Source organism: Cydia pomonella, chromosome 10, assembly GCF_033807575.1.
Source record: "Cydia pomonella isolate Wapato2018A chromosome 10, ilCydPomo1, whole genome shotgun sequence".
NCBI lineage: Eukaryota > Metazoa > Arthropoda > Insecta > Lepidoptera > Tortricidae > Cydia > Cydia pomonella.
In genome coordinates, this window is record NC_084712.1 from 9,211,293 (window position 1) to 9,238,791 (window position 27,499).

General features: G+C 36.2%; 1 protein-coding gene across 1 annotated transcript in view; it reads left to right on the forward strand.

Annotated features, from left to right (window-relative positions):
* The window catches only part of LOC133522024 (allatostatin-A receptor), a 191,241-nt gene extending 166,395 nt beyond the window's left edge, over positions 1 to 24,846 (forward strand). The window contains exon 4 of the mRNA XM_061857194.1: positions 22,176 to 24,846. Coding sequence (XP_061713178.1) covers positions 22,176 to 22,280 — 105 coding nt within the window. The 3' untranslated portion in view covers positions 22,281 to 24,846. The remainder of the gene's footprint in view (positions 1 to 22,175) is intronic.
* Positions 24,847 to 27,499: the final 2,653 nt, after the last annotated feature.

The following is a 27,499-nucleotide window of genomic DNA, read 5'->3' on the forward strand; positions in this document are numbered from 1 at the left end:
GTCCCACTATTAGCCAGTTAGCCACACAGTTTCCTTTTACACCAGTACGCGTAGCCAACATGCCAATCGTTAACGCTCCGTAGCGAACGAAACCCAACTGTCACTGTCGCACTAATATGGAAGAGTGATACAAACTACGCTATCGCTTCGCTACGGAGCGTTAATGATAGGCATGTTGGCTACGCGGGCTGAGAGTAACTCTGAGAGTAACGGCCCGATTCGAAGAATGAGATACGATAACGATAAGTTCGTTTAGATAAGTTCTCATTTACATATCGTTTGTATGTCGTACCTATAATTGACAGAAGCAGCTGGATTCGGGCAACCAAATGTCACTTTGACGTTAGAAATATCGTAGATAGATCTTATTGGGATACAGCGGAACCGAAATAATCGTCAATTTTGACATGTCGTTTAGACATCGATCTTTTAAATATCTTTCCAAGATCTTAAACGTGTCTTAATCATTCTTCGAATCGGGTCGTAACTGTTGAGACGGATTAGGCAAATAGTGCCCTAGTTGACACACGCTTTCCTCCTACTCTTCCACGTATCCCGATCGATCAAACACGTTCTCGTCCCACCATCTGCGACGAGGCTTATCGTAACGCCTTACATTTTGTGGGACCCAATTAGTGGTGGTTTTAGCCCACAGATAATCCGGGATGCAGCAGGAGTGTCCTACTTAGTTCCCTTTAAGGTGTTGTAGGTTCCGCCAGCAGAGTATTTCTCAGCGCTTTTTAGATCACAATATGGCTGCAAAAACTTTTATTAGCAATCTTGAACAACCTTTCTTTAGTTACTTCATCGATTTTTCGATTCTTTAAAAAAAAAGTCCACTACGAGTATTAATAGCATTTTATAAAACGTCGCGCAATTATGACCAGCGCCCATAATTACGCGCCTTTACAACAAATTAAGATGCTATCAGAAACATGAAACACTCAGTTACAGGTTCTTGGCAGAAATTACAAATGACTTTTTTTTGGGTTCAAAGTAAGTGGTAAAAACCATTGAACCTAAAATAATTGTACATTTTAAGCGATGTCTTAATTTGAATAAATCATTTTTCTTACAAAATTATATGCGTAGGTCGAACATGATTCTGTACCGTAAATTTAATATAATTTTAATCAATTATTCCTTTTACCTCCGCCCGGGAACATATCGCTTACACATTCGTTCGTGCCTTTCTTAGGCATAATTGAATTATTTTCTACTTCAGTCCTTTATCACTTAAGGTGACCCAAAAAGAAGAAAGTTTAAGTTCCCAACTTTTACAAAATATGACAAACATTCTTATGCTGCGACAGATTTCTGTTGCCACATATAGGTAGTAGCTATTTTTGTACTGATTCAATTTGTTTTTGCTGGTAATGTAGTCCTTAGCACTTCTGATATTCTAACATTTATGAAAAAAAAATCCTGTTTTTGATGGTGCTTGAGTACAGTCAGCATCAAAAGTAATAGCGGATCAAATAAGGTCAAAAGTATCTACCATTCTGTAATAACTTAACAAATAGTGATGGTTTTATATCTAGAAGAATCAAGACTGTAAAAGTTATACTTTTGAATGTAAATTTTAGAGATTTATCTATTTTTGGGAAAGTTATCGGGGATGTCAGATACTTTTGGCGCGTTGTTTCATCCGCTACTATTGATGCTGACTGTAGTAGGAACCATTTTTTTTATAAAAATAAAACAGTTTGTCTTCCCTTCCTTATTGTTTGTCCCCGTTGTTTTTAAATGCGATGGTAAAATGATAAAAAACTGTTATTGTATATGTATAACGGAACTTAAATGATCCTCCCGCTGACGTTTCGTCTGTGGAATAAGCTCCCTGAGGAGGTTTACTCGAGAAGTACAGTATGGAATTCCTCAAAGAAGGAGTGTGTAGGTTTTAAGGAGTCGGACACCCCTAGAATTACAGGCGTCCATTGGCTACGGTGATCGCTTACCATCAGGCAGGCCGTAATGCATCCGGAGGGCGCCGTGGTGGATGTCATCGAGCCCAGTGCGCCCTTACGAAAGGCAAAGAGGGTGAAACGCCGAAGTGGGTTTAGTGGGTAGAGCCAAATGTCCCCCCCCCCCCACCCTTGCCAGGAGAGGGGAAAAGATCGGCGAGTCCCACACACCGTGCGCAAATGATTGAAATTCCCACTCAAAAAAAATTGCCGTAATGCTTGATTAATGGTTTTAAACTTTTTTTTCATTTCTTCCGCTCAGCTTGCCTTATATTGAATCAGATAATTACGTTACAGTGTGAGACGTGCCGTGACCTTTGCGATAGGTACAATAATAAAATTAGCCACTTCCTAGCGTGTAGGAACCTATTACCTAACCACACAATTATTACACTTATCACTTAGCCAGTAGGGTAGAATTTCGTTTAGACTGGAGGTCAGTTTCATTTGTCGTGTTCCTATTCTATTTTATGTTGGTAACTTAACACTCTAAGATATATAAAATTGCTTTATTATCAGAATTTACATCTAAAACATGGTAATGCTTTTACTTCTGGAAAATGCTTTAAAAGGTTCATAAAGCTTTATCGTACTTGCTTGTAAAATGAGAAAATACGCTACCTACTTGTAAACAGAAAACCGAAATTCGCAAATTACGGGGATCTTTCACTTTTACTCCAGCTAAGGCGTAATAAGAGGGACAGAGAAAGAAGCCCGCAATTTTCGAACTTTCGTTTGTCGCAAGAATGGTTTGTACAGTCAGCATCAAATATAACGGAACAAAGCGTCAAAAGCGTCTCCCATTCTCTTATAACTTAACAAAAAGATGTATGTCTATATATATTCTATATAGAACAATTAGGCTTTGACAGATACTGTTAAATGCGAAACGAAGAGATACTATCCCTATTGGGAAAACTATTCCGGCGGTAGATACTTTTGATGTGTTGTTTAATCCACTAGCTATTGATGCTGAGTCAGCATTGCTGACTGTTTTTACCCATTCTCTTAACTGAGAGGGCAAAGAAGATATAGGTTGTTATTGGTTAACTACAATCAAGTTTCATTATAACGCATTAACATTGATCTCTATTTGAAATCGTCTGATCTTAGCTACAAAATGACAAGAAACCCAAATAGACTTCTTTTTTTTTAATACAGCAATACACTACAATCAAATGCTCGAAACCTTAAAAAATACATAGGTACCGGTCGTAAAATATGTACTTCATTAATAAAAGTATTTGAACTGAAATTTTATTAATAGTGAAATTAGTAAGAAATAAAAAAATTGAAAGAACCTTCTTAAAAAAAAAACTATAATAAATTACATTGTATTGCATACTGCATACTTTGTCGTTATACTTTTCGCAGAGTGTCGTGGTCTACTGCTGACATCAAGCATAGATGTTGCGATTATCCCCCCCCCCCCCCCCCCCAGATAATTAGACAGCGTCGATGTTGGCTTAAGATTCAACAATAACTGACTCCATATAGACGATAGTGTGTGACAGATTTTTTGATGTCTATTGTTGTCTCGAAAAAAACAACCAAATTTGTAAATACAGACTTACATAACTCAAAAAGCTAATTCCTGAAGATGAGAGAAGAAATAACTTTCAACGTACCTTTTCTGAAACTGAAAGTAAATATCATGAAATCTGTTTACAATAAAACAACAATACCCGTTTACGTTAACAGCTAACAGATGAAAAGAGTTAAAAATAGATCTAAAATAGTTAATAGATTATTTTCTTTGTAGTGCGATCTTTCTTTGTTGTTTGATCCGTGTAAAACCATTGATGAAGTAATAATATATAGAGTGCAAAATGCATTAGGCACGTAAAGTGGAATTCAGCAGAAATGGCAAATAATATTTTACGATGGCTGTGTTCATTAAAATATTAATAATTAACATATATTTTAATTTGTAATTGATATAAATAACAGGTTTCAGTAAATAAACTATTGTTAAGGTCGTGATTCTCCACAAAAAGTGCGAGATTACGAAGAAATAAAGGTAGAATGGTTTGTTTACATTGTTTGCCATTCCTATTGAACCCCATTTAACACGAAGTATTACGATTATATAGTTCCTGTCATCCACGATGACGCGCAGATTTTTTTTATACTACGTCGGTGGTAAACAAGCATACGGCCCGCCTAATGGTAAGCAGTCTTCGAAGCCTATGTACGCCTGCAACCAAAGATGAATTACTTATGTTAAATAATTGTACATTAATAATTGCTCAATCGGTAGGTAATCAATGTCGGCAATGATTACCAATAGACCTATTTATGAAAATGGGTAAATATGTACAATTTAACTAACTATAACTATAAAAAATATTATGCTTTCAAAACAACCCTGTAATATTTGTGGTAATAGTATCCGAAACAAATGTATCAGTATAGAACGTTTCTGAACGTATTTAAAAAAATATATTTGTAATGTCTAATGGACCATCTCGCTCTCTTGCACCTAAGCCAGCTTAACGATAAGAACACACTGTAAGACATTTTGAATATATAATAAAATACTCAGTGTTTCCTCCAAACCTTTGTTTGGTTAAGAAACTAAATACTACATGGCGCAGTTGAAGAAGAGCTAAGCTACAAATAAATTAAAATAAGAAGATATATTAGAAAATAATTTCAAGAAAAAGAAGACACGAACACCGGCACCGTTAAATATAGAGGTATTTTGAAGATTTATATCCTCAATGGATTCGTTTTAAACAAGCCTTTAGAATTCCAACACCAACAAACACAAAAGAAGGTTTTAGAAGACCAATTTTTAGCAAGATTATCCCAACGCAATATGCACAAAAAGGCTGCCAGTTCTTTCCCGTGATAAGTATTATAGTCTCGATACTTATTTACTAACTTACAAGGTTAAATGTAAAAAAAGGAATATCAAAAAGTTAACTAATTCTGATATTCGTTTGAGGAGCGTATCTTAGCAACGGAAGCACAAATCTCAAGTACGATCGGGCTTTCATAATGCGTCCTTAAGCTTTCGCGTATATTCAGATAAAATTATTTTTTAAAATTCTTAAATTGTTCCAGTAAACTTCAACATTAACATTGAGTCCCTGCGTAAAGGCCGGTTACATCACCCATGTTCATATAACAGAACAAAAGCCTTGCGTAATTCTCAGAACATAAAGGATATTTTTTTTATTTACATCGAATGACTTTAACATTAAATTAAACCATCACAGCTTTCAGGCCAATTCGAGTTTTAGTTCAATCAATTTTTCGTGTTACGGCTCCATCAAGATGTTAATGATTCTGCCAATTTCGAGGGTGAATGAGACACGGCTGGTATATGATTCTTATCATAATACGATCATAGACAGTGTTCGGTAAGAGTTTTAGTTATTATATCTCATTCCAATATGAAACTCACCTGTACTGATCTGTCAGTGTCAAAAGTCACATTTTTGGTTAAAGGTTGATATAAAGTGCAATTCAGCAGGTCCTCCTGTGTTAAGATATATGTTAGATATCAGGCTGATATCCAAGTCATATCTAACGTTAATGTGACATTGATTACCCAAATCGTAATCGTAATCAAAAGGAGATTGGAACCATCTCATATTGGAATGATATCTCTTATATAGTTGGGGTATGCTGCCTTTTCGCCGAATATTGTATTGCCGAATTTAATTTGCCAACGAAGTTTTCGCAGACGTTTCATTTGGCCGAATAACTTTTACCAAATAATTATTTCAAAATGAAAATTGCGTATAATATAATATACTAGGTTGGATTATGTAAAGTTGGGAAACGAAATTCGCCCATATGAATCTTCTGCGTAAAGTTGGTTGGCAAGTGGAATTCGGCAATACAATTTTTGGCGAAAAGGCAGAGAACCATTGTTGGAATTGGCCTGTTAGTCTAAAGAGTCGAACCCTAACAAACCTTAGGTATACCTACATAGCGACACATGTGGCTTGGCTTGTAGGTCACCTTCAAATTAAAACTTTTCTTATTACCTAACTAAGCCACAAAGTATTTTCATAAAATCGATAGAGTCTAACAATAGCATAGTTATAATATAATGTTATAAATAAATCAAGTTTTTCCAAAAGTAATAAATCTGCAGTATGAGTTTTATGCGGACTTATACGCTAGTGATGTCAAGTTGACGTTGTAGTTGTTGACGAGACACTGTCAATTCAAACGCAGTGCGCATCTCGCTTGCACCAATGTCAGTACAAGGGAGATACATTGCGAGTTAGTTTACGCAGTTGCTGCGAACGTGCCAATGTCAAACTCGTGGTAAATATACAGTTAGTAGTATTATTTAATTAGTCTGTGCGACTCGTGGTTCAACAATTATTTAACACATTATTATTCTAGCCGCGAGTCTAATTAACTTTCGGATACGGTAAAATTACATTACGGGAAAGTTATCCCAAACTGACCGACCTGTTGAATATAAAGGGGCCTAATTCTATTCGGGGCGGTATTTTAGTTAAATGAATCGTTATTGCTCTTTTAACAAAAAACTAGATAAATAAATGGATACTCGTGCATTAATCGCTGGCCTAACATACTTTTAATAGGCCGATTAAGTATTTGCATGTGGCTGCTAAAAGCGTTTCCTATGTGATTATGCGCAGAAAATATAAAAATGGATTTTTTAAAGTACTCATGCTACTCATACTATACGTTCGTACTATCGTTTCACGAGGAAGCCGAAACATGTTAATAGTGATAATATTTAAAGACTAAAATGTCCTATATTTTCTGGAAGTCGCAGAGTTAATGCCAATAAAAAAAACATATTTTTATTGTTAGTTAGTGCTAAACAACGTTTTAATGACATGTTTGCTACTACTGATAGATCTAAAAAAGTGAAACTTTGTGAAAGTGAAAAAAGAAAAAATGATTTTTAAGTCACAGGTTTCCTAATAAAATGTTATTTTTATGTAAAAATACGAAATTAATGGCGAAATTGACCTAAACTCATTTAATAATTTTTCCTTCTTTTGGTCTCAGAAATGCATGTTTAAGATCTTTCGGGCTTCCCGTAATACACCGTGTATATAAACGAACTCGCTTTTATCAATTTTAATGAATACCTACTTACAATATAATTTAAGATGAAATGTAGGTACAACCAAACAAATATATTTGTAACATAAGGGTTCGCGTTCAAAGGGAAAAACAAAATAAACGAAATAAATTGACCAACGAAGCGTTCTTTAATATAGTACTCATGTTTCGAACAGTAAAACATTGTTTTAATTTAAATGACAAACACTGTCAGCTTAACGAATATAGGCCGAATATATAGTACATTGTGCAACGAGGAGGTAAGTGAAATATTGCAAACGAGAGTCTACAGATTCACGACAGCCGCAGACTGGAGTGAATTACAGACTCTCGTTTGCAATATTCTTACCCCGGGAGTTTACACACAATGTTTTTCATCACACTTACGAATAAAAAACAAATTTTAAGCGAAATAATTCTTTAATACGGAGGTCATTCTTATTTCAGACAGGTTAGGCATCGAAGGTCCCATCCAGCGTTCAGCCACGATTGAAAATCGTAAAAATATTTTAGTCGGCTATTAAATTTTTACACTTTTTTAAATAAATAAATAAAATATATAAACGTCAGTATTTCAAAAGTAAAACTTATTTATACCTTGATTTTAAACAAGTATTTTACTTAACCTACTTGGTTCGTATGGGTCAAGTGCGAGTCCGTTTAACTCGGATACCGAGGGACAAGCTTTCTATTATATCATGTAAGTATACGCAGAAAAGACTTTTAACTAGAATTATACTAACACCAGAATTATACTAAATTCATCACACTTACGAAGAAAAACAAATTTTAAGCGAAATAATTCTTTAATACGGAGGTCATTCTTATTTCAGACAGATTAGGTATCGAAGGTTGAAGGCAATGTCGTGGCCAGGCCGTAAGGATTTGTTTAAAATAAGTGTCTGAAGGAGATTGAAATATTTTGTTCTGTACCTATTATAAAGTTTAGTACCTATCAGAAATACGTGATTAAAGTTGGCCGAGTTATTCAGGCCCGCCGTGTATAAATTGCCATACTGCTACAAAACTGTGTGTTCGTGTTTAGTGATTGCGTACCCTTGAGAGCACCGGCTTTACGTGGCGTAATGATATTTACGCTCAAATCAAAAACGTGACGCAGTAATGTATGCTGTTACACGATACTGTAGCTGTAAAACTCTTATTTTAATTTTATTTTAAAGAAGTTTTACTGCTACTGGCATGGCGCCAACATACTCTAAATCGAGCATATAATCTACCTTAACTAAGTAATACTTTATCTAATTTGTAGCATAAACTGAAGTTTTAAGCCATTATTGGCAAAATAATAAACATTAAGTTTCAAAGAATAACAAAATGAATTAAACTTTTAACAAGCCGCGCCTTATGTGAATAAATAAATATTTTATTGGAAGCTTACTTATGCAATATTTGTATCACGATATATAATAGTAGCAGGACATTCCTAGAAATACTTAAGGCCAGGAAGAAAGGAAATGAAACGAAAATTGTAATAATTGGATTAAGAGGGAAGAATAGCCTTGCCATCCTAACGAAATAACGGTAAGGGAGAAAACGGTTTCCACTAACTAAATCTTAACAAATCATTTTGAGTTTGATGTCGATTGCGTCAGCATAATATATTTCGTTTTAACAATATTTTTGTATTAAAAATAAATAAATAAAAATATATTATAGGACAATAGTATGTATTGCAATTAAAAAAAGGGATACCTATTAAACCTAGTTTTTCATTGTGTCAATATCATACTAAAAATCATGAAGAATGGAAAATATTTAGAAGTGGAAAAACATTTTCTCCTTTTGTATGGACGAGTACCTATGTGATAGGTATACAGGGCATCACAAGACTAAGGGACATCAAGGGAAAGTACCTTAAATATAAGACAGGATATTTTGCTATAAAGGAGACTTTATTTTATTTTCAAAACTGAGTAATACTGCATTCAAAGATTTAAAAAAAAATAAGTTACTTTGTCTGCAAATCGAACCGACTCAAATGTGAAAAAAAAAAAACATTTTTATGATGCCAATCGAAAGACTGCATAAAAAATAAGTCATCTCAGAAATATGATATCGCAAAAGAAATGAATATATTAAAATTTTTGATTAAAATTTCAAGATTCGGTTTAATTCCCAGAAAAAGTAAGCAATTTCCAATTTTTTTTAGAAATTCTTTGAATGCAATATTACTTACTTTTAAAAATAAAATAAGGTCTTCTTTCAGCAAAATATCCTATCCACGATATTTAAGGTACTTGTTGTCCCATAGTCTTGGGAGACGCCCTGTATATTATAATACCTTGCTTTCATGCGGTAAAGATGCAAATACTTATAAGCCGTGGTTTGTCTTTCCATCTTTTACATCGTGTCACGTACATAGTCTAAAATGGAATTTTACTTTGAAAGTGACTTACAAGGCAAGCCACATGTGTCGTTGCGTAAACATGACATGACGTGTGAGTAATGACTTGAAGCCAAGCCTGTAGCGGTTCGCGACATTCGCTTTTTAGTATTTATAGGTTTCAGCAGGTAAAATGCTGCGCTAAATTTTTTCAGACTCATCCGACCAAAAGTGGGTCATTGTAGTTCTATGAAGTATACAGAAAGTGATACGTTTCTGCTCTAGAGCATTTTAGTTTCCAAGTATTTTTTTTCCGATAAGCAATCCAAACTCCCTCGACTGAAATGAATGCCTTTCATATCTTGGTTAACAATCTACTATTCTTCACTTTCACTTATTGTTATAAATATATGTATGTATGTCAAAAACAGCAATAATACCTAGCATTGTGGCGTTGTTTTCCCTTAGAATACATTTAATTATCATAAAAAATAGTTTTGAGTCATACGACACCCCATGTCACTCACCCTAGCCCTACGACACAAGGTATTGTACCTACTTTGACAGCTGAAGTGAACGCATTTTGTTAATAATTCATTAAACATTTCTAATGTTTCCCGTACAGCTCTAAATAAACTGGAGTTTAATAGAAAAGACAATTAATGTAAACAAATATGACACATTTTGTTGGCATTTGACGCATAACCTAAAAGTTTTACGATGGTTGTTTTCATGTATTATAAATTATTATAAACTACATATTTACTTACAACCGTCTCTGCTTACATTCTTGTACAATGACACAAGCTAGGAAATTAGAGTGAGTGCAATAGTGACAATATCTAGGTAATTGTTCATTTACGTACATTAAATCTAATTGCCGACTGCCAGGGTATTTCGGATCGGCTTGACTCCTTGGCGCTGCGTAGAGATGTGGCCTCGCACTGTATTTTCTATCGCATGTAAGTATAACGGGGAGTGCTCCGAGGAATTGTTCAGATGAATCCCTGCCGCTTCTTTTCGCCATCGCCCTACGCGACAACATTTCCATCCTCACCACTTAGATTAGCAGTCCTCAACTGTGCGTTTCTCCAGAAACTTCCTACCTCGCACAGCTAAACTGTGGAATGAAAGTTTGCCTGCGATATTTTCGGTCCGATACGACCCTCAAACCCTCAAGAAAAAAGCGTACTCCCATCTTAAACGCTGGCAACGCACTTACAACTCCTCTGGTGTGGTGATCCGTCTGCTCGTATGTCTCCTATATCATTAAAAAATTACTAAGTTTCAGTTAGTAAGTTTCAGTTACTAACAGTGTGACCTCAATTAATTTAGTTTTTAATTTTCATTTAGTTTTGTCTTATAAGGTAATTTATGTACAAATGTAATAATTATAATTCATTAGGACTATCTGTGAAAACTGTATAAGGGGTATTCTTCACTAAAATAAACTTCACAGGATACTGAATAATAATTGTATTCACTTTCTTTACACAATTCGTTTTTATAATAAATTATTTTTACATCCGGCACTCAACTCTAAGCGTCTGCACTGTTCGACTGCTGTCAAGGCAATGAGCCGATGACTGGGTCTGCCCCTTTTATTATCGCTCGGCAACCGTCGAAACAAGTTGTAGAAGGCGCTGGACGGATATAGTCAAATAACAACTGTACTAATGACTTCTTGGTTTGCCGAGGGATAATCAAGTGACTTGCACGTAGTAAATTAAACATATATTAATTACTTATAAATTATTAATAAATAAGCTAACAGTTCGGCCATCCTGTTTGTAGCAAGTCCCATTGCTACACAAATGTTAAACTTTAATAATCACAAATGCCATAATCAAAATTCATAATTTCTACAGATGCAAGGATAATATTTTAATAATTAATACCGTTAGCATAATATTTAAATCTCATAACAATAACCTGTTAATGTTGAATTATTAACTGTAAATATAAATGAATTAGAAAACGCCATATCTACCTATAAGATTTAAGTATATCCACATATTATCATATTTGAATCATATAATATATATTCTATTCAACGTTACCAAATCACAATGAATATGATTAGCTATAAAATAGATGACATTTTATTTCATTAAACTATATAATATCGATTCAATTAGATGGGTTATTGTTCATGATCACTACTAGAACATCCAGTATCAACATCGCTATCGAATTCTCTTACAAAATTTAACCAGGGTTGAATTTTATCGAGTGCTACCACATTTTCATACCTGCGACCTTTCTTCTTTGTTAAGGGGGTATCTCCTATAAGGTATCTATCATTAGGGAGAACTTTCAAGATACGATATGGTCCCTGGTACTTACTTACAAGCTTTTGTGACTTTCCATCATGTGGTACTTGTCTCTCTACGCGCACCAGATCACCTTCCCTGTAAGTCGTACCGGGTTTTCGGCTTTTATTAAACCTTAGTGCATCTTTATTTTGCTGCTCAGTTATTTTTTGTTTAGCCTGTTCTCTAACATCATTTAGGTCTTCCGTATTTACAACATTTAGCGTGTCTCTTATGACAGAGTTCAGTATCCCTTGCGAATTACTTGTAACATTGAATCCAAATAGAAGTTCAGATGGAGTTTTCTGAGTAGTTTTATGCGTTGTGGTGTTCAGACCTACCTGAATCTCGGCAACGTATTGGTCCCAATCCTTCTCATCTTTGCCATGTGTGGAGGTAGATAAGGCATTAAGGATTGTTCTATTAAATCTCTCTACTTGGCCGTTGGCCCGGGGAGTAGCCACGGCATTCTCAATATGTTTAATGCCATGAGATGAGACGAATTCTTTGAACGTCTTGCTTGTGAAGCTAGTTCCTTTATCTGTAATGAGACGGGTTGGTACTCCGAAATAACTTATGTGCTCTTTAATTACTTTGATAGAGGTAGCTGATTTTGTGTTCTTGACAGGGGTTATGTTTGCGTACTTTGTGAAGCCATCTATAATTACAAGAAGGTAACAGTGTCCTTTCTTGCTCTTTACAAAAGGGCCTAAGTGATCGGCGTGAATAGTATGGAAAGGTATACTGACCTTTTCTATAGGGTGTAGTTCGCCTTCCCGTTTACCTCCCGGCTTTTTGTGATGTGCGCATTCTAGACATGACGCAACATACTTTTTAACAAACCTTCTCATTTTGGCGAACCAATAATGTTTCTGTATCCGTTGAAGTGTTTTATCGAACCCACAATGTCCGACATCGTCGTGGTTTTTTTGAAGTATTTGCCAACGAACACTCTTGGGCACTACCCATTTTAATTCGTCAGCTACGATGCGGTAGACACGGTCATTTTTGAGTTTATAATTATTAAGGTAGTCAATTACCTGTTCGGAATTTGGGTCGTTGAGGGTTTCCTTTATTTTTTTAATTTCTGTATCCGCGCTCTGGACAGTCGAGATCCAGTCTTGGTCACTTACTTCCGTAGTGAGTAGTACATCAAGAACGTGAGATTCTTGTACACCGTCATCAACAGGGTGGCGACTAAGTGCATCTGCGTGTAGCATGCGTGCGCCGGGTCGATATTCGATGGAACAATCATATTCTTGTATTTGTACCCACCATCTCGCCACCCGTGGAATAACGTCGCGTTTGGTGAGTGTATATCTGAGGGCATTGCAATCTGTAAAGATTTTAAATGATATACCTACCAGATACACCCTGAAGCGATTCAGTGATGCTATTACAGCGAGAGTTTCTTGTTCGTACGAGTGAAGTTTGCGTTCCTCGGGAGTAGTCTTGCGACTAAAGTAGGAAATCGGTTGGAAAATTCCGTTCGAATTAGCTTGGAGTAATATCCCTGCAATGCCATCTTTGCTGGCATCCGTGTGCAGCTGGGTATCCGCCTTTGGGTCATACAGGGCTAGAAGTGGTCTCTGAGTCAGTAGAGCTTTGATATCATCAAAAGCTTTCCTTTGTGGTTCTCCCCATACCCATGTAGATCCCTTTCGTAGTAAGTCTGTCAATGGGGATGTTATGAGAGCGTAGCCCTTGATAAAACGTCGGAAGAATCCTGACAGTCCAAGAAACTGTCTTACCTCGTGCTGATTCCTTGGTGTAGGGAAGTTGGAAACAGCATCAGTTTTTCTAGATCCAGGCCGAATGCCTTCAGCGCTGACCTCGAACCCAAGAAAGTCGATCTGATTCTGGAAGAAATTGCACTTACTTAATTTTAGCGTTAGTCCTCCTTCCTTTAGTAAGTTAAGTACTTCTTCCAGCCTTTGTAATCCCTCATCAACATCTTTTGATGGGATTAAAATGTCATCCATATAGACAATGGCGTACTTAACTTTGGCTTCCGACAAAATTTTGTTTATTGTCCTGTGGAACACTGACGGCGCATTAACTAGTCCGAATGGCATTCGGTTATATTCATATTGTCCGTCAGGTGTGACAAAAGCAGTTTTGTGCCGTGACTCCTCCGAAATGGGGATCTGATAGTATCCCGATGCTAAATCCAGGGAAGTGAATAATGTGTTTCCAGAAAGCTGGTCCAGCTGATCTTCAACTCTGGGGAGTGGGTAATGATCCTTCTTAGTTTTGCGGTTAAGGGCCCTATAGTCCACGCACAATCGCTTCTCGCCGGTCTTCTTTTGGACTAATACTATAGGGCTCGCATATGGTGACGAAGACTCCCTTACGATCCCACTATCAAGCATTTCTTGAACCATATTTCTTACCAGTGTTCTTTCGGCGTGTGACATGCGGTACGGGCGGTAAACGACCGGAGTTGACTCTTCAAGTTCGATAACCATTTCTGATACCTTCGTGAAACCTAGATCACCGAGACCTTTCGAAAAACAATCGCCGAATTTCGATAAAAGTTGTTGAAGCTTCAAACGTTCTTCTTTGTTCACATTTGTACCACAGTTAACTGACGCATCAACTTCCTTTTCGTCGAATGTTACTCCACAACAGTCGTATGTGGTGTCGTCGCCGTCGTCGGTTGGCTGGAACTCAGCACGCGTCAGAAGAAAACCACTGTTCAGAGTAATTACGTCAGACGATGCATTCAGAAGGAGCAGTGTGCTGGTACCGGAGTTGATGTCGTATTGTCCTGGGAGCAAGTAATATTTCTTTCCTTCTGCTCCTCTTAGTGAGCCGTTAATGGTAATTGTTCCAGTAACGAGAGACGTCGATTCCACAGTGACTGGTGTCAACATATTGCATGGCAGGGAGACTTGGTTACGTACCTTCAGGTGTAACTTGCCATTTGCAGTCTTGATGAAGATAAGTTCCTTTGAAGTTTTAATTATTGTGATGTCCGGTTTTTCCGTGAAGGAATGGCCCAGTAAAACTGGTCGTTTAATCACGTGGTTTTCAACGACATATAGATCAATAACTTCCTTTATGCCTTGAACTTCAACACTGCCTGTTACTATACCCACAGGTGATACCAAATTAGCTCCAACGGTGTTCAGCACTGGGAGTTCCTCGGACGTGTCAATGTCCAGATTCAACTGTTTGGCTGCATTAATTGTTATTAGCGAGCATTCGCTGCCGAGATCTACGAAACATTTAATCATTGAGTTGTTGACCTTGACGTCCATTTTATATTTATTATTTGTATCACCCATGTGTACTGCGGCAACCTGCTTCTCCTTACGCTCTTTTCCTCGTGATTCCTCCACTTTCACATCGTTAGACTCGCGCAGTCGCTTAAAACAGTGTTCTGCCAAGTGATTCCTTTTGTCGCAATACGTGCATGTGGCAGCAGGTTTCTTACATTTACTGGCGCGGTGTCCAGTTTCACTGCAATTAAAACATACCTCGCCGTTGTTAGAGTTGTCTTTCGACGTGTCCTTCGACATCGGAGGCCGGGCAGATTTATTCCTGTAGTCATTTTGGCGAAACTTTCGAGAAGAATCTTGAATGTCTCTATCCCGTATCTGCCCCACCTTCACTGTTCTAAAGTACTTCAAGACTTGTTCAGGTTCAGAGAACTGGGCTGCTTGGGCACCTACCTTTACCGCGCGGTCATCTACGCCGTAGAGAATACAATCAACAGCTTGTCTTCCGTATATTTTGCACCTGTTTAAGAGATTTACCTTCGCATAGTAGTACTGTTCCAGTGATTCTCCAAAACGGGCCCTTTTTGAGAGCATTTCTGTAAGAATCTCGGCGTAATCTTCGCGACAGGGAAATGATTCGATGAGTTTTTTCTTCCACTCGGGCCATGTGAATAAAACGCTAGATAGACCTTGGTACCAAGTTTTTGCAACGCCTGTGAGTTTGGGGAGAGCATAGTGAATCAATTCTCTATCGTCCCATTGGTATATACTGGCGCATTCTTCGACCTTTGTAAGCCAATTTATTACAGTCTGTTCCTTGGACATTGGGTCAAATTCGGGTACAACATTAGTATTAAAGGAAAGTTTCGGTTTATCAGATCGTTTGATTTGCTTCAACACATGAAGAAACTTATCTAGGACAGCAGAGTCGCGATATTCCCCGTTTGATTTCGATAACCTTGGCCGTTTTATATATCTATCGTAGTGTTCACCAGATTCTTCTGACGAGCTGCGTCGATGTTGGCGATTGACTCTTTCCGACGGACTGTGTCGACGTCTGCGGCTGCCTCTTTCTGACGGGCTGCGTGGATATCTGCGGCCTGACGGACTGTGTCGATGTCTGCGGTTACCTCTTTCTGACGGGCTGCGTGGATATCTGCGGCTGTCTCTTTCTGATGGACTGCGACGATGTCTGCGGCTGCCTCTACCTCTTCTGTAACCGTAGTTTTCATTTTCGTAACCGTAATCTTTTGACCTATGTGCTCCTAGGTCATTATGGTACAGCGGCTGGCTTCGTGATCTAGGTGATGGTGATATGTCGTGGTACATTACCTGGTCCCGTGACCTGGGCGCTTCCGGGCTGCCGTAATACGATCCCTGACCCTGCTGCCTGGGCGCTTCTGGGATATAATAACATGAACCCTGGCCCTGTGACCTGGGCGCTCCTGGGCTGTCGTAATACGAACCCTGGCCCTGTGACCTGGGCGCTCTTGGGCTGTCGTAATACGAACCCTGGCCCTGTGACCTGGGCGCTCTTGGGCTGTCGTAATACGAACCCTGGCCCTGTGACCTGGGCGCTCTTGGGCTGTCGTAATACGAACCCTGGCCCTGTGACCTGGGCGCTCCTGGGCTGTCGTAATACACTCTCTCGCCGTTGTGATAAGAGTCCTGGCCCCGCGACCTAGGTGTTTCTGGGCTGTTGTAAGCCAAGTCCTGGCCTTGTGACCTGGGTGTCCCTGGGTCATCGTCCGCCTCCATTCCTGAAACTTAAAGCAATCGTCTCTACATATCGGCTCTACATATCGCCACTACATATCATATCGAATGTACTCTACATATCAACTCTTCATATCGAATGTACTCTACATATCGACTCTACATATCGACTCTACATATCGACTCTACATATCGACTCTACATATCGACTCTACATATCGACTCTACATATCGACTCTACATATCGACTCTACATATCGACTCTACATATCGACTCTACATATCGACTCTACATATCGACTCTACATATCGACTCTACATATCGACTCTACATATCGACTCTACATATCGACTCTACATATCGACTCTACATATCGACTCTACATATCGACTCTACATATCGACTCTACATATCGACTCTACATATCGACTCTACATATCGACTCTACATATGTCCACACATGTCTATATCCAGGGAGTACCCGGGCAAGATAAACATGCGTGTTTAACCATATTAACCTCCGGACTTCCTCCGTTACGGAAAATACAGTTGTTTCGTTTAAATTATCACCTAAAACCAAAATGTCCACACATGTTTATATCCAGGGAGTACCCGGGCAAGATAAACATGCGTGTTTAACCATATTAACCTCCGGACTTCCTCCGTTACGGAAAATACAGTTATTTCGTTTAAATTAGCACCTAAAACCAAAATGTCCACACATGTCTATATCCAGGGAGTACCCGGGCAAGATAAACATGTGTGTTTAACCATATTAACCTCCGGACTTCCTCCGTTACGGAAAATACAGTTATTTCGTTTAAATTACCACCTAAAACCAAAATGTCCACACATGTTTATATCCAGGGAGTACCCGGGCAAGATAAACATGCGTGTTTAACCATATTAACCTCCGGACTTCCTCCGTTACGGAAAATACAGTTATTTCGAATCGAGAAATGATTAATATTGATGGATAAAGATGAAATAGGAAAGAAAAAAAAAAAAGTTACAACCGTACTTACGTGTGTGGCGTGGTAAAAAAAAATCTTTTAGATTTTTTTGTGATCCCACTTCTGAGTTATAAGGGGTATTCTTCACTAAAATAAACTTCACAGGATACTGAATAATAATTGTATTCACTTTCTTTACACAATTCGTTTTTATAATAAATTATTTTTACATCCGGCACTCAACTCTAAGCGTCTGCACTGTTCGACTGCTGTCAAGGCAATGAGCCGATGACTGGGTCTGCCCCTTTTATTATCGCTCGGCAACCGTCGAAACAAGTTGTAGAAGGCGCTGGACGGATATAGTCAAATAACAACTGTACTAATGACTTCTTGGTTTGCCGAGGGATAATCAAGTGACTTGCACGTAGTAAATTAAACATATATTAATTACTTATAAATTATTAATAAATAAGCTAACAACTGTTTCAAAAGTTGCTAAATACAGTTACCTACTTATTTTTTTATTGAACTGTGGACTGTGCACATCCTAAATCTAGGTGAGAGTCAGAATGGCGGGTGTACCTAAATAAAATCAAATGAAAGTATACCATATTTTTGTACCTAATTTGTACTATTTAGTACCTCGTTTAAAAAAAATTGTACCTTACGGTACGTAAAGTTATCATCAAAAAACAGGTCACCCGCCATCCTGACAGTCAGAATGGCGGGTGTACTTTATTACGCTATGTTCCCGTAGTTATTGATAATTCATTAGGACTATAAACTACAAAAATATGGTATACTTTTCATTTGATTTTATTTAGGTACACCCGCCATACTGACTCTCACAAATCTAGACCTAAGTCTTTTTAAATCGTTGTAGGTACCATTTTTTGTTTTTTTTTTATAGTATAGGCTTTATTTCAGAAAATAGATAGATAGATAGAATACTCTTTATTGGCACACCTCAGTAAAAATATACAAGAAAAATAAACCATTGATTAAATTTAGAGGCAGACAAAAGGCAAATAGTGTATCCAATTAGCGCAAGTAGTTAAGAAAAGTTAATCGCTGCTAGTTGTGTAACGATAATTAGGCATATTTTTTATGGGAATCAACTTTTTGCCTTTTATAATAACATTGTAATATCGCTTAAATATAGTTTATGAAATGAACATTAAAATCAAGTTTTTTTTTATTTTTATTTAATGCTAAATTGTCGTCACAAAACTGACAGTAATTTCTTAACAACTCTCGCTAATTAGGTACACTTTTTTTAACTCCCGTAAGCTTAAATATAAATCTTGTTTGAAAATACGATACGGAAGAGAATTGAGGTAAAGCTACTTTACAAAATATACTTAAAGTGAAACTCAAAGCTTTATCGAAAGTCATCTTTGAGGAAGTTTATACTTCGAATTTCAAATAATGAAGGACCACAAAACTATTCTGGCTCAGTATTCCTACGGCTGTCTGCTAATGAGCGTTTTCCTCCCGCGCGCCCTAACATTTTTTATTTATTTTAAAGTTACAGTCATTGCTGTCTACGTCTGATACTTGGGCAAACTACTGTAAGGACTTGGTTATTGAAACAACGACATATTGGAAGTGTTTTTATTCATAAAGCGCTATCTCACTCTTACCTTATGGTTTTTACACAAATGTCTATCTTTATTACTCTAGTGGTGTTATTGCATATCGAATGAGACTATTATGTTTCGACATGAATATCGACTTTGCCCTTACATGCCCTTTGAAATTTAAATTTAAAATAATATTTATATTGTTTTAATTTTAAATTTCACATCTCTCTTACCCTTACACTACGTTATTTGCGCAAATATAATTGCAATATAGAGATACTAGACTAGAAGTCGAATAATGTTTTGTTTTACTAGGAATAAAATTAAACTCGTTCGAATTGCCATTCGTAGGATTTCATTGTATTTGTAATCCACGATGACACGCAGTTTTTTCAAATTTAACCTTTAATAACATGATAATGCGAGTCAAGTACGCGTCTTCGTGAATGACACGATCTATATAGCAATTAGGAACGAGTTGGACTAAATAAGGAGTAAGGGCGAAGACTTAGGTGAAACAGTATATGAAAGTTCCAGTTTTAATAATAATTGTGATTCTATAATCTAAGAGCAAAGCAATCTGATTTGGTTGATCTACAGTCTAACGCAGCGGCTTACGTGAGCGATGACTCGCGAATGCGACGCGGCGCGGTGTGGCGGCCCAACGGCATTCGGAGATCGCCCACGTAGGACACTTCCCTAGGTATCAAAGGATTGAATTCACCCGCGCTGCGCCGCGCCGCGCCGCTTCGTGTTCGCGAGTTATTCGCTCACGTAAGACACTTCCTTAAAGCAAAGCAATCTGTTTTAATTGCTCTTGGGAGTAGGAAAAATACACAAAAGCTTACTTGCTCGTTCTCCATCTTATAAACATTTTGAAATAAAAGCGATATTAAGAAATACTTTCGAAAATTTTCCTTAACTTTGACGGTGCTCAGTGTTCCGTAATTTGATTTCAGCCTTATGAATGATTTTGTCATTAGAACTGAAGCAGGCTGAAATACAAAAAGTTTGATTTATGTTCATGCTTTTGATTTGGGTTTTGTATCAGCGATTTTATTCATTTACATAATATACATATGTATATATTGGCTTCGATTAAAGATAAAGTTCCATATACTTTTAGACACACATTTTGTATGCGGGTATGCGCAAGCTAACCTTATTCCAAAACCTCATTTAGCCCTAGGTGAGCGTCTAGTAGTCAGTAGACAAAGCTACGTCGTAGCGCGTAGCGGTATTCCGACTTTAACAAGCACTCGACGTAGGCTTAGCGCAATATTATCATGTAGATAAATATCCTCTAACTAGTCTCTTTCTCATCAAAACTAAATGAGTAAGCGACATAAGAAAAAAATTTTACCTGCTGTCGAGTTGCATTGATCTGTTTGTAAATTGTTTTGAATTACGATCAACTCAGCAACGAAAGACCCGACCCGACCATGAAATAGAACTAGTTTCATTTGGAACTATTAGTGTAGCTTCAGTCAACGTATCACAATACCTACTCTATTTGTGTAGGGTAGCGGTCTCGGAAGCTTTATATTTCTCCGTAGTAATATAAATACACATAATTTTCTCCCGCTAAGTGTTTGTTCCGAGTTTTAAGCCTCATAACTTTCCAGCTGCATATTTCTTAGAAAGTTGTGAATGCCGGAAGCCGGCTGTTGGTGGTTAGACCTTTCAGACCCGCTAATGGGAACAAAAGTAAGTTATTTGAGCATAGAAGAGGATTTAGAAACATTGTGGATCTTAACATTAAGGGTAATAGGGTAGTAGATAACAGGTAGAGCGTGTAACGAATAGTTCCATAGAGAAATAAGTAAGCATAGAGTGTTTACTCCATATATGAGTTTTCTTACTTGATAATATTAAGTTGTATGGGAGGTATGGAAGTTATAGTAAAACGTATTGCTAATACTAATAAGTTAAAACGTGCTTAAATCTTATTATAAATAAGATTTATTATAAATAAGATTTGGCACAGCTTGGTTAAAACTCCTTATAAATAGGATTTTATCTTTGTATGGAGTGAGCACTCTATGCTTACTTATTTATATCTGGTAATACATAATATATTTGGGTAAAAAATATTTTTAGTGCTAGTAAAGGGTATCTTTCCTGTAATCATCATAAACGTACATTTATTTTAAGGCCTAATTTTCTTGCTGCTGAATGTACTGTAGTGCTTCTTCTTCGCATGGTTACTCTAAACTATCACTACTACAACAATCGGGGTACTTGCAGGTACTCTGACCTAACCAGTTCATTACGATGCGTCCTCTTCGACGCGACGGCCTAAACCCAAGTGAACGAGCCTGTCCAACATTTTCCGTGTCCCCACCACTTGCTAAAGCTACAGTGTTTTTTTTTATCTACATATTTAAAAGGAGCCTTTATCAATGAGACATGTCGGCTCCGTTGGGCCTCTACATCACAGTTTCAATGTATTACGAGTTGTCAAAAAAACTGTACACGAATTTCGCAGTTTTAGACAGCGGTTCCGCCAATATCGAGTGAAAAACCCCAATATCAGTTACTGCATAACCCCTAGCTTCAAATAGTTGCGCCCTCTTGTCTCGAGTCCGAACACATTCCATTAGGAAGTGCTGTACATCCTCGACAGAGTCGCAAATATCGCAGTATTATGTTATTTTCCCAACTACCCCGGTATTAATCGGGGTAACATAATAATGTTGTCACAGTATAATTTAAAAATAGTATAATGCAACGTCAGAACGTTATGTCGAACTATCATCTTCTAATTTACATACGCTCATGTAAATTTACCATAAAGTACGCTCACACTATGAAAAATTATCATCACCGACGTAGTATATTTTTTTTTTTGCAATATTTAAAAAAAATCGTTTCATCTAATATTTACTTCCATATATCTTTATTTAGAGAAACGTTCTGTACATTTTGTTCAGGAAATATAAACTTGCGATGCGCGAACAAACCATTTTTTCCTCTTATTTAAAATTGTTAACTCTGTATTTTCTTTCCAGGTGATGTATTGCCCGCCTGCCCACAACGACGGCATGTGCAACCGGCCGCAGCCCACCAAGACCACCAGGACTGGCAATGGGAACTCCTGCCACGACATCGTCTGAGATTCGGTGCGCGGGCGCCGCGCCCGGGAATCCGAACAAGCTACTGTGGTGTAAGCATGAGTAAACAAGTATAAACTTAAGTAAACAAGTATAAACTTGAGTAAACAAGTGTTGATGCTAGCTGGTAATAGTGTAAAAATGTACAATAATTTTAGATTAGGTTGAGAAGGTCCTTTTGAATTTGGTAGTGAGGGATATGGGTGTGAGTGTTCAGAATTCGAAAAGAGTAAAAACGCCTTGAGTCATTTTCATGGAATCAGTTTTCATTAAAAGTATCACTGCAAAATAATACCAAGGCCTCATTCCTCAGTATGTACTTAGCTATAGTTTGAAAAATACTGGACGGATTTTATATATTTTTAATTATTACAAAAACATATATAATATTTAGTACGAAGATAACTATTAATTTGTAATCCTTCCTTCGTTTCTATAAATAACTTTACTGTAAGTAAACTATGTTATTAATCCATTAGCATAAGATAATAAAAACCAACTAGTAGTTAAGTAACATCATTATAATTTATCTGTTGTATAACTTTCATAACTTATATTCACTGCAAAATGCAAATGCAAATATTTCAACTGACGACTAAAATATTTCAGCTAAAAAGTTTTTCACTCATAGCGGCGTAAAAAGAAGCCAAAAAGCATAAAAAATGCGCCACTCGTTGAGCTTTTTACGACCCGTCAAGTCCGATTTTGCTTAAGAGAGTATACGGGTAGGCAAAGTAACTTGCAAAGTATATTGCAAGAGCCTAACTTTATCTCGGTTTTCAGGATTAAATTAGGTTTTTAAGGTTTGCATAATAAATAAATATGCTTTACGTGTTTATAAACAAAATACATCACAAAATGTCCTGAAACGTTTCTTTTTGTATGTATCTTTACGAAATATTTCACTTTAATAAATTCAAAAGTAGCTCTGTATGTGTGTCTGTTACCTCTTCACGCTTAAACAGCTGAACCAATTTAGATGAAATTTGGCATGGAGGTTCTTTGAGGCCCGGGCATGGACGTAGTTACGGGAAGAAGCTAGTATACAATTAAACAAAACCATCGCAAATATACGCTGTTCTATATTAATATTTTTCAAGTTAACTCTCGATATAGCGTGAAATTCAATAATGGCAACATATCATGAATAATAATTATTGGCGTAACATTGAACTCATATGAAGATCGGTTGACGACACATGACGTCACACAAATAGGTACGTCACGGCTCCCCGCTCCGCGTACCTACAGCCTACATTAGACTACGCCATACAGTCGAAGCATAATTAGAATTTCCAAATACCTAAACGTCTTAAATATTTTATAACGGGTCACTCACGTATTTTAAGTCGAAAACGCTCGACACGTTTCATTTGACGATCTTGCGTTGCGTTGGTGAGTGACCCGTTTTAACATGTTTAATATGTCGGTGTCTCACGGAAGTTTTGTTATTAAATGTCACTTGTATCTATTTAATAAGTTAATGAAAAGAAGATAGTACATATCCTGGTGCTTCTTCATTCTTCATTAGAAAAGATTAATTGAGGAGTACTAATATATAATCACCAGAAATTAAAAATGTAAACTAGGTACTCAGGTACATAAAATATTCCTGCACATTAAATGGACTGCTGTTATAAGTAGGATTCAGTGACTAAATGGAACTAGCAAATCTCATTAAACTTGTATACAACGGCAGTGCATTCATTTTAGACTGCTGCTTCTGCTGTAGAGTTTCCAAAACGTCCCGCTTCGCGCGCTGTTTCTAAATCCCATACAAAATGAGACTTAATGCAAACGCGGTACATCACGTTTCGCTATCGAATAAATTTACACTAGGGGTACTGATAGCACCAAAATTACGTGAAGTATTATTCAAGTCGAGCAATTCAAATGAAAGCTGAAACTATAGTTTTACAGTTCTATTCCCGGATGTCTACAAGAGGTTTAAAAATCTTCGAGTTCGGTTTAACTTAGGTATTTCGAAATTGTGGACTTCTTATAGTTACAGGTTTTCACTGGCAATTGCCACTCTGTATAGTTTTAAAATTTAAGAGGTCCTTCTTAATTTATGTGAATATAATGTAATTAAAATTAATGATGTATATATTGTTAAGGTAGTAGGCAATGTTTAGATTATGTTTAGAATTTGAATACGTAGTCAATTTACTAGTCATAACCTCCTTCTCATATTCCTGAGCCCAATGTGAGAATGAGCAAACATTTCTAGTAAAATGTATCATATCGCTTATAACATATTTCTTAACATTTATAAGTAGGTGTGTGATCATTATATTTATGTATAAATATTGTTTAAGCTGTAGAAACATCGAAATGTAATGTTGTTACATTGGATATGTTATAATTGTTAATATTAATTCAAATATTTGATTGTAGTGTCAATGTCATATGATGGCAAAAATCTTAAACGTAGTCATAGATTTAGGTAACTTTGGAGCTGTAAAATTAAGTAATATTTCGTTGTTATTTTTGTATATAGCAAAATTTATCATGTGTATATGTAATGTACCATGCTTTAATGTTTAATAAATAAAAATCAATGTTTTCATATTGGTCTTGTTTTTTCTTTCCAAAAAATCCAACTAATCTAACCGGAGTAGGAATTACAATAAAGAACATGTAAGAATATAGGATAAATGACAAAAAAATTAACCGTAAACCGTAACGGACAGTTACAGTAATTAAAGTTCGTTAATCTAATTAACGTTCGGCTATCAATGAAAATGGCATAGTTAAGCACTTTGACAATAAAATAGGAAAATATATATTAAAAAAGAAGAATAAAAAAAAAAACATTTTTTCTTCGATAATATACATTCGGTTTATTCGGTACGTAAGGCTTATTTCACTACTTTTAAGGTGCGCATTGAGTCGAACGGAATCGCGTTTGACACTTCTTATAGGCCTACCCTAGTGAACCGAAAAGGAACGTGTCTTACATAAGCTTTGTTAGGACTTTTTGTAGGTTACGATTCTATACAAGGTTTAACCTATGAATCAACAATTATAAAATGAAATAAATATTATAGGAATTTATTACACAAATTGACTAAGCCCCACAATTAGGGCAAAAAGGCTTGTGTTACTTAGACAACGATATATAATATACAAACACCCATGATTCATAAACAAATAACTATGCCTTTACCAATATATGCCCTTACCGGGATTCGAATCCAGAACCATCGGCTTCCTAGGCAGGACCATTACTAGGCCAGACCGGTCATTATGGAAAGCATAATGAATCACAAAATTAAACTATACACGGCCCGATTTGAAGAATGAGATACGATAACAGTAAGTTCTGGTTTAGATAAGATTTCATTTAGATATCGTTTGTATATCGTATAATTGACAGAAACAGCGCGATTCGGGCAACCAATGTCACTTGGACGTTAGAAATATCGTAGATAGATCTTATTGGGATCACAGCGGAATTGAAATAAACGTAAATTTTGACATGTCGTTTAGTTATCGATCTTTTAAAGATATTTCCTATTTAAAAGAAAGTGGCGATGTTATAACCGAATTGTTACCTAAGTGTATTTTCTGCCCAAATTCTGTATTGCTGTTTCCAATAATCGTTTTATTTACTGTGTGGTCATTTAAAAGCTGCTTGTAAAAAAAACTCCCTGTACGATGTGTTTTTGTAATTTTTACAGAAGTATTTGATATATATATATATATATATATATATATATATATATATATATATATATATATATATAATATGAAAACAAGCACAAGTACAAATACATCGATGCATATCACATTATATAGTAAAAAGAATACAGATAATATAAAAATACTTTTTATTCCCATAATATCCACAAGTCGTCACTAATAAAAGGTAAAAACTAATGTAAACAATTTTTGTTAATAGTGTTAATAAGATAAATATTATTATTTATTATTTATTTATACAATAATTAAAACAGTATATACACATTTAGAAATATTTGAACATTGTCATTTACAAAATAACACAGCCATATCAAAAATCTAAATAAAACATTTAAAATTATTATATACATACATTATTTATTATTATATATATATTTTTAGGGTTCCGTAGCCAAATGGTAAAAAACGGAACCCTTATGGATTCGTCATGTCCATCTGTCTGTCCGTTTATGTCACAGCCACTTTTTTCCGAAACTATAAGAACTATACTGTTCAAACTTGGTAAGTAGATGTATTCTATGAACCGCATGAAGATTTTCACAAAAAAAAAATTTGGGTGTTTCCCCATACTTAGAACTGAAACCCAATTATTATTTTTTCATCATACCCATACGTGTGGGGTCCATATCCATAGATATGGATAGGTCTTCAAAAATGATATTGAGGTTTCTAATATCATTTTTTTCTAAAATAGTTTGCGCGAGAGACACTTCCGAAGTGGTAAAACGGGTGTCCCCCCCCCCCCTGTAACTTCTATAATAACAGAATGCTAAAACTAAAAAAATATATATGATATACATTACCATGCAAACTTCCACCTAAAATTGGTTTGAACGAGATCTAGTAGTCGTAAGTAGTTTTTTTTAATACGTCATAAATGGTACGGAACCCTTCATGGGCGAGTACGACTCGCACTTGGCCGCTTTTTTTATGATACAGGAGGCAAACGAGCAGACGGATCACCTAATGGTATTAATTTTTTTTTCGCGCCTTATATCGTAAGCAGCTTAAAATCGTTATATTTGTTTAGCTTATGGAAGTGACATAAGGTAAAGAAGACTCTGCTCAATAAATAAAGTAAGTAAATACGGTCACGAGAATAATACAATATATGTTGTGGGTTTTTATATATGATTTGTGGGTTAGATACAAATTTTCGGACATTACAGAGCTTTTACTAAAATTCAATGTAAGTATTCATTTATTTTAAAAGTAATTGGCTTCTAACTTTTGGCAAGAAGAATGCATGTAAAATGTTATAATGATAAATAATGATTGAATTGATTGAACATTGATGTTATAATGATTGATGAATGATTGATTGAATGTTGCCTTCACCTACTATATTTAGATACGTAAAAAAATGTAAAAAGAAGTCTAGCAGCCGAAAAGTTGTGAGAACTACATATCTACGAGAGCATCTATGTAAAGTGAGGTCTGTCAATCTTTTTTCTTATATTATTTTCTATGTTGCAAATTTTCCCGGAGTATTTTCTCTGTCCTGATTTTTACAGTAA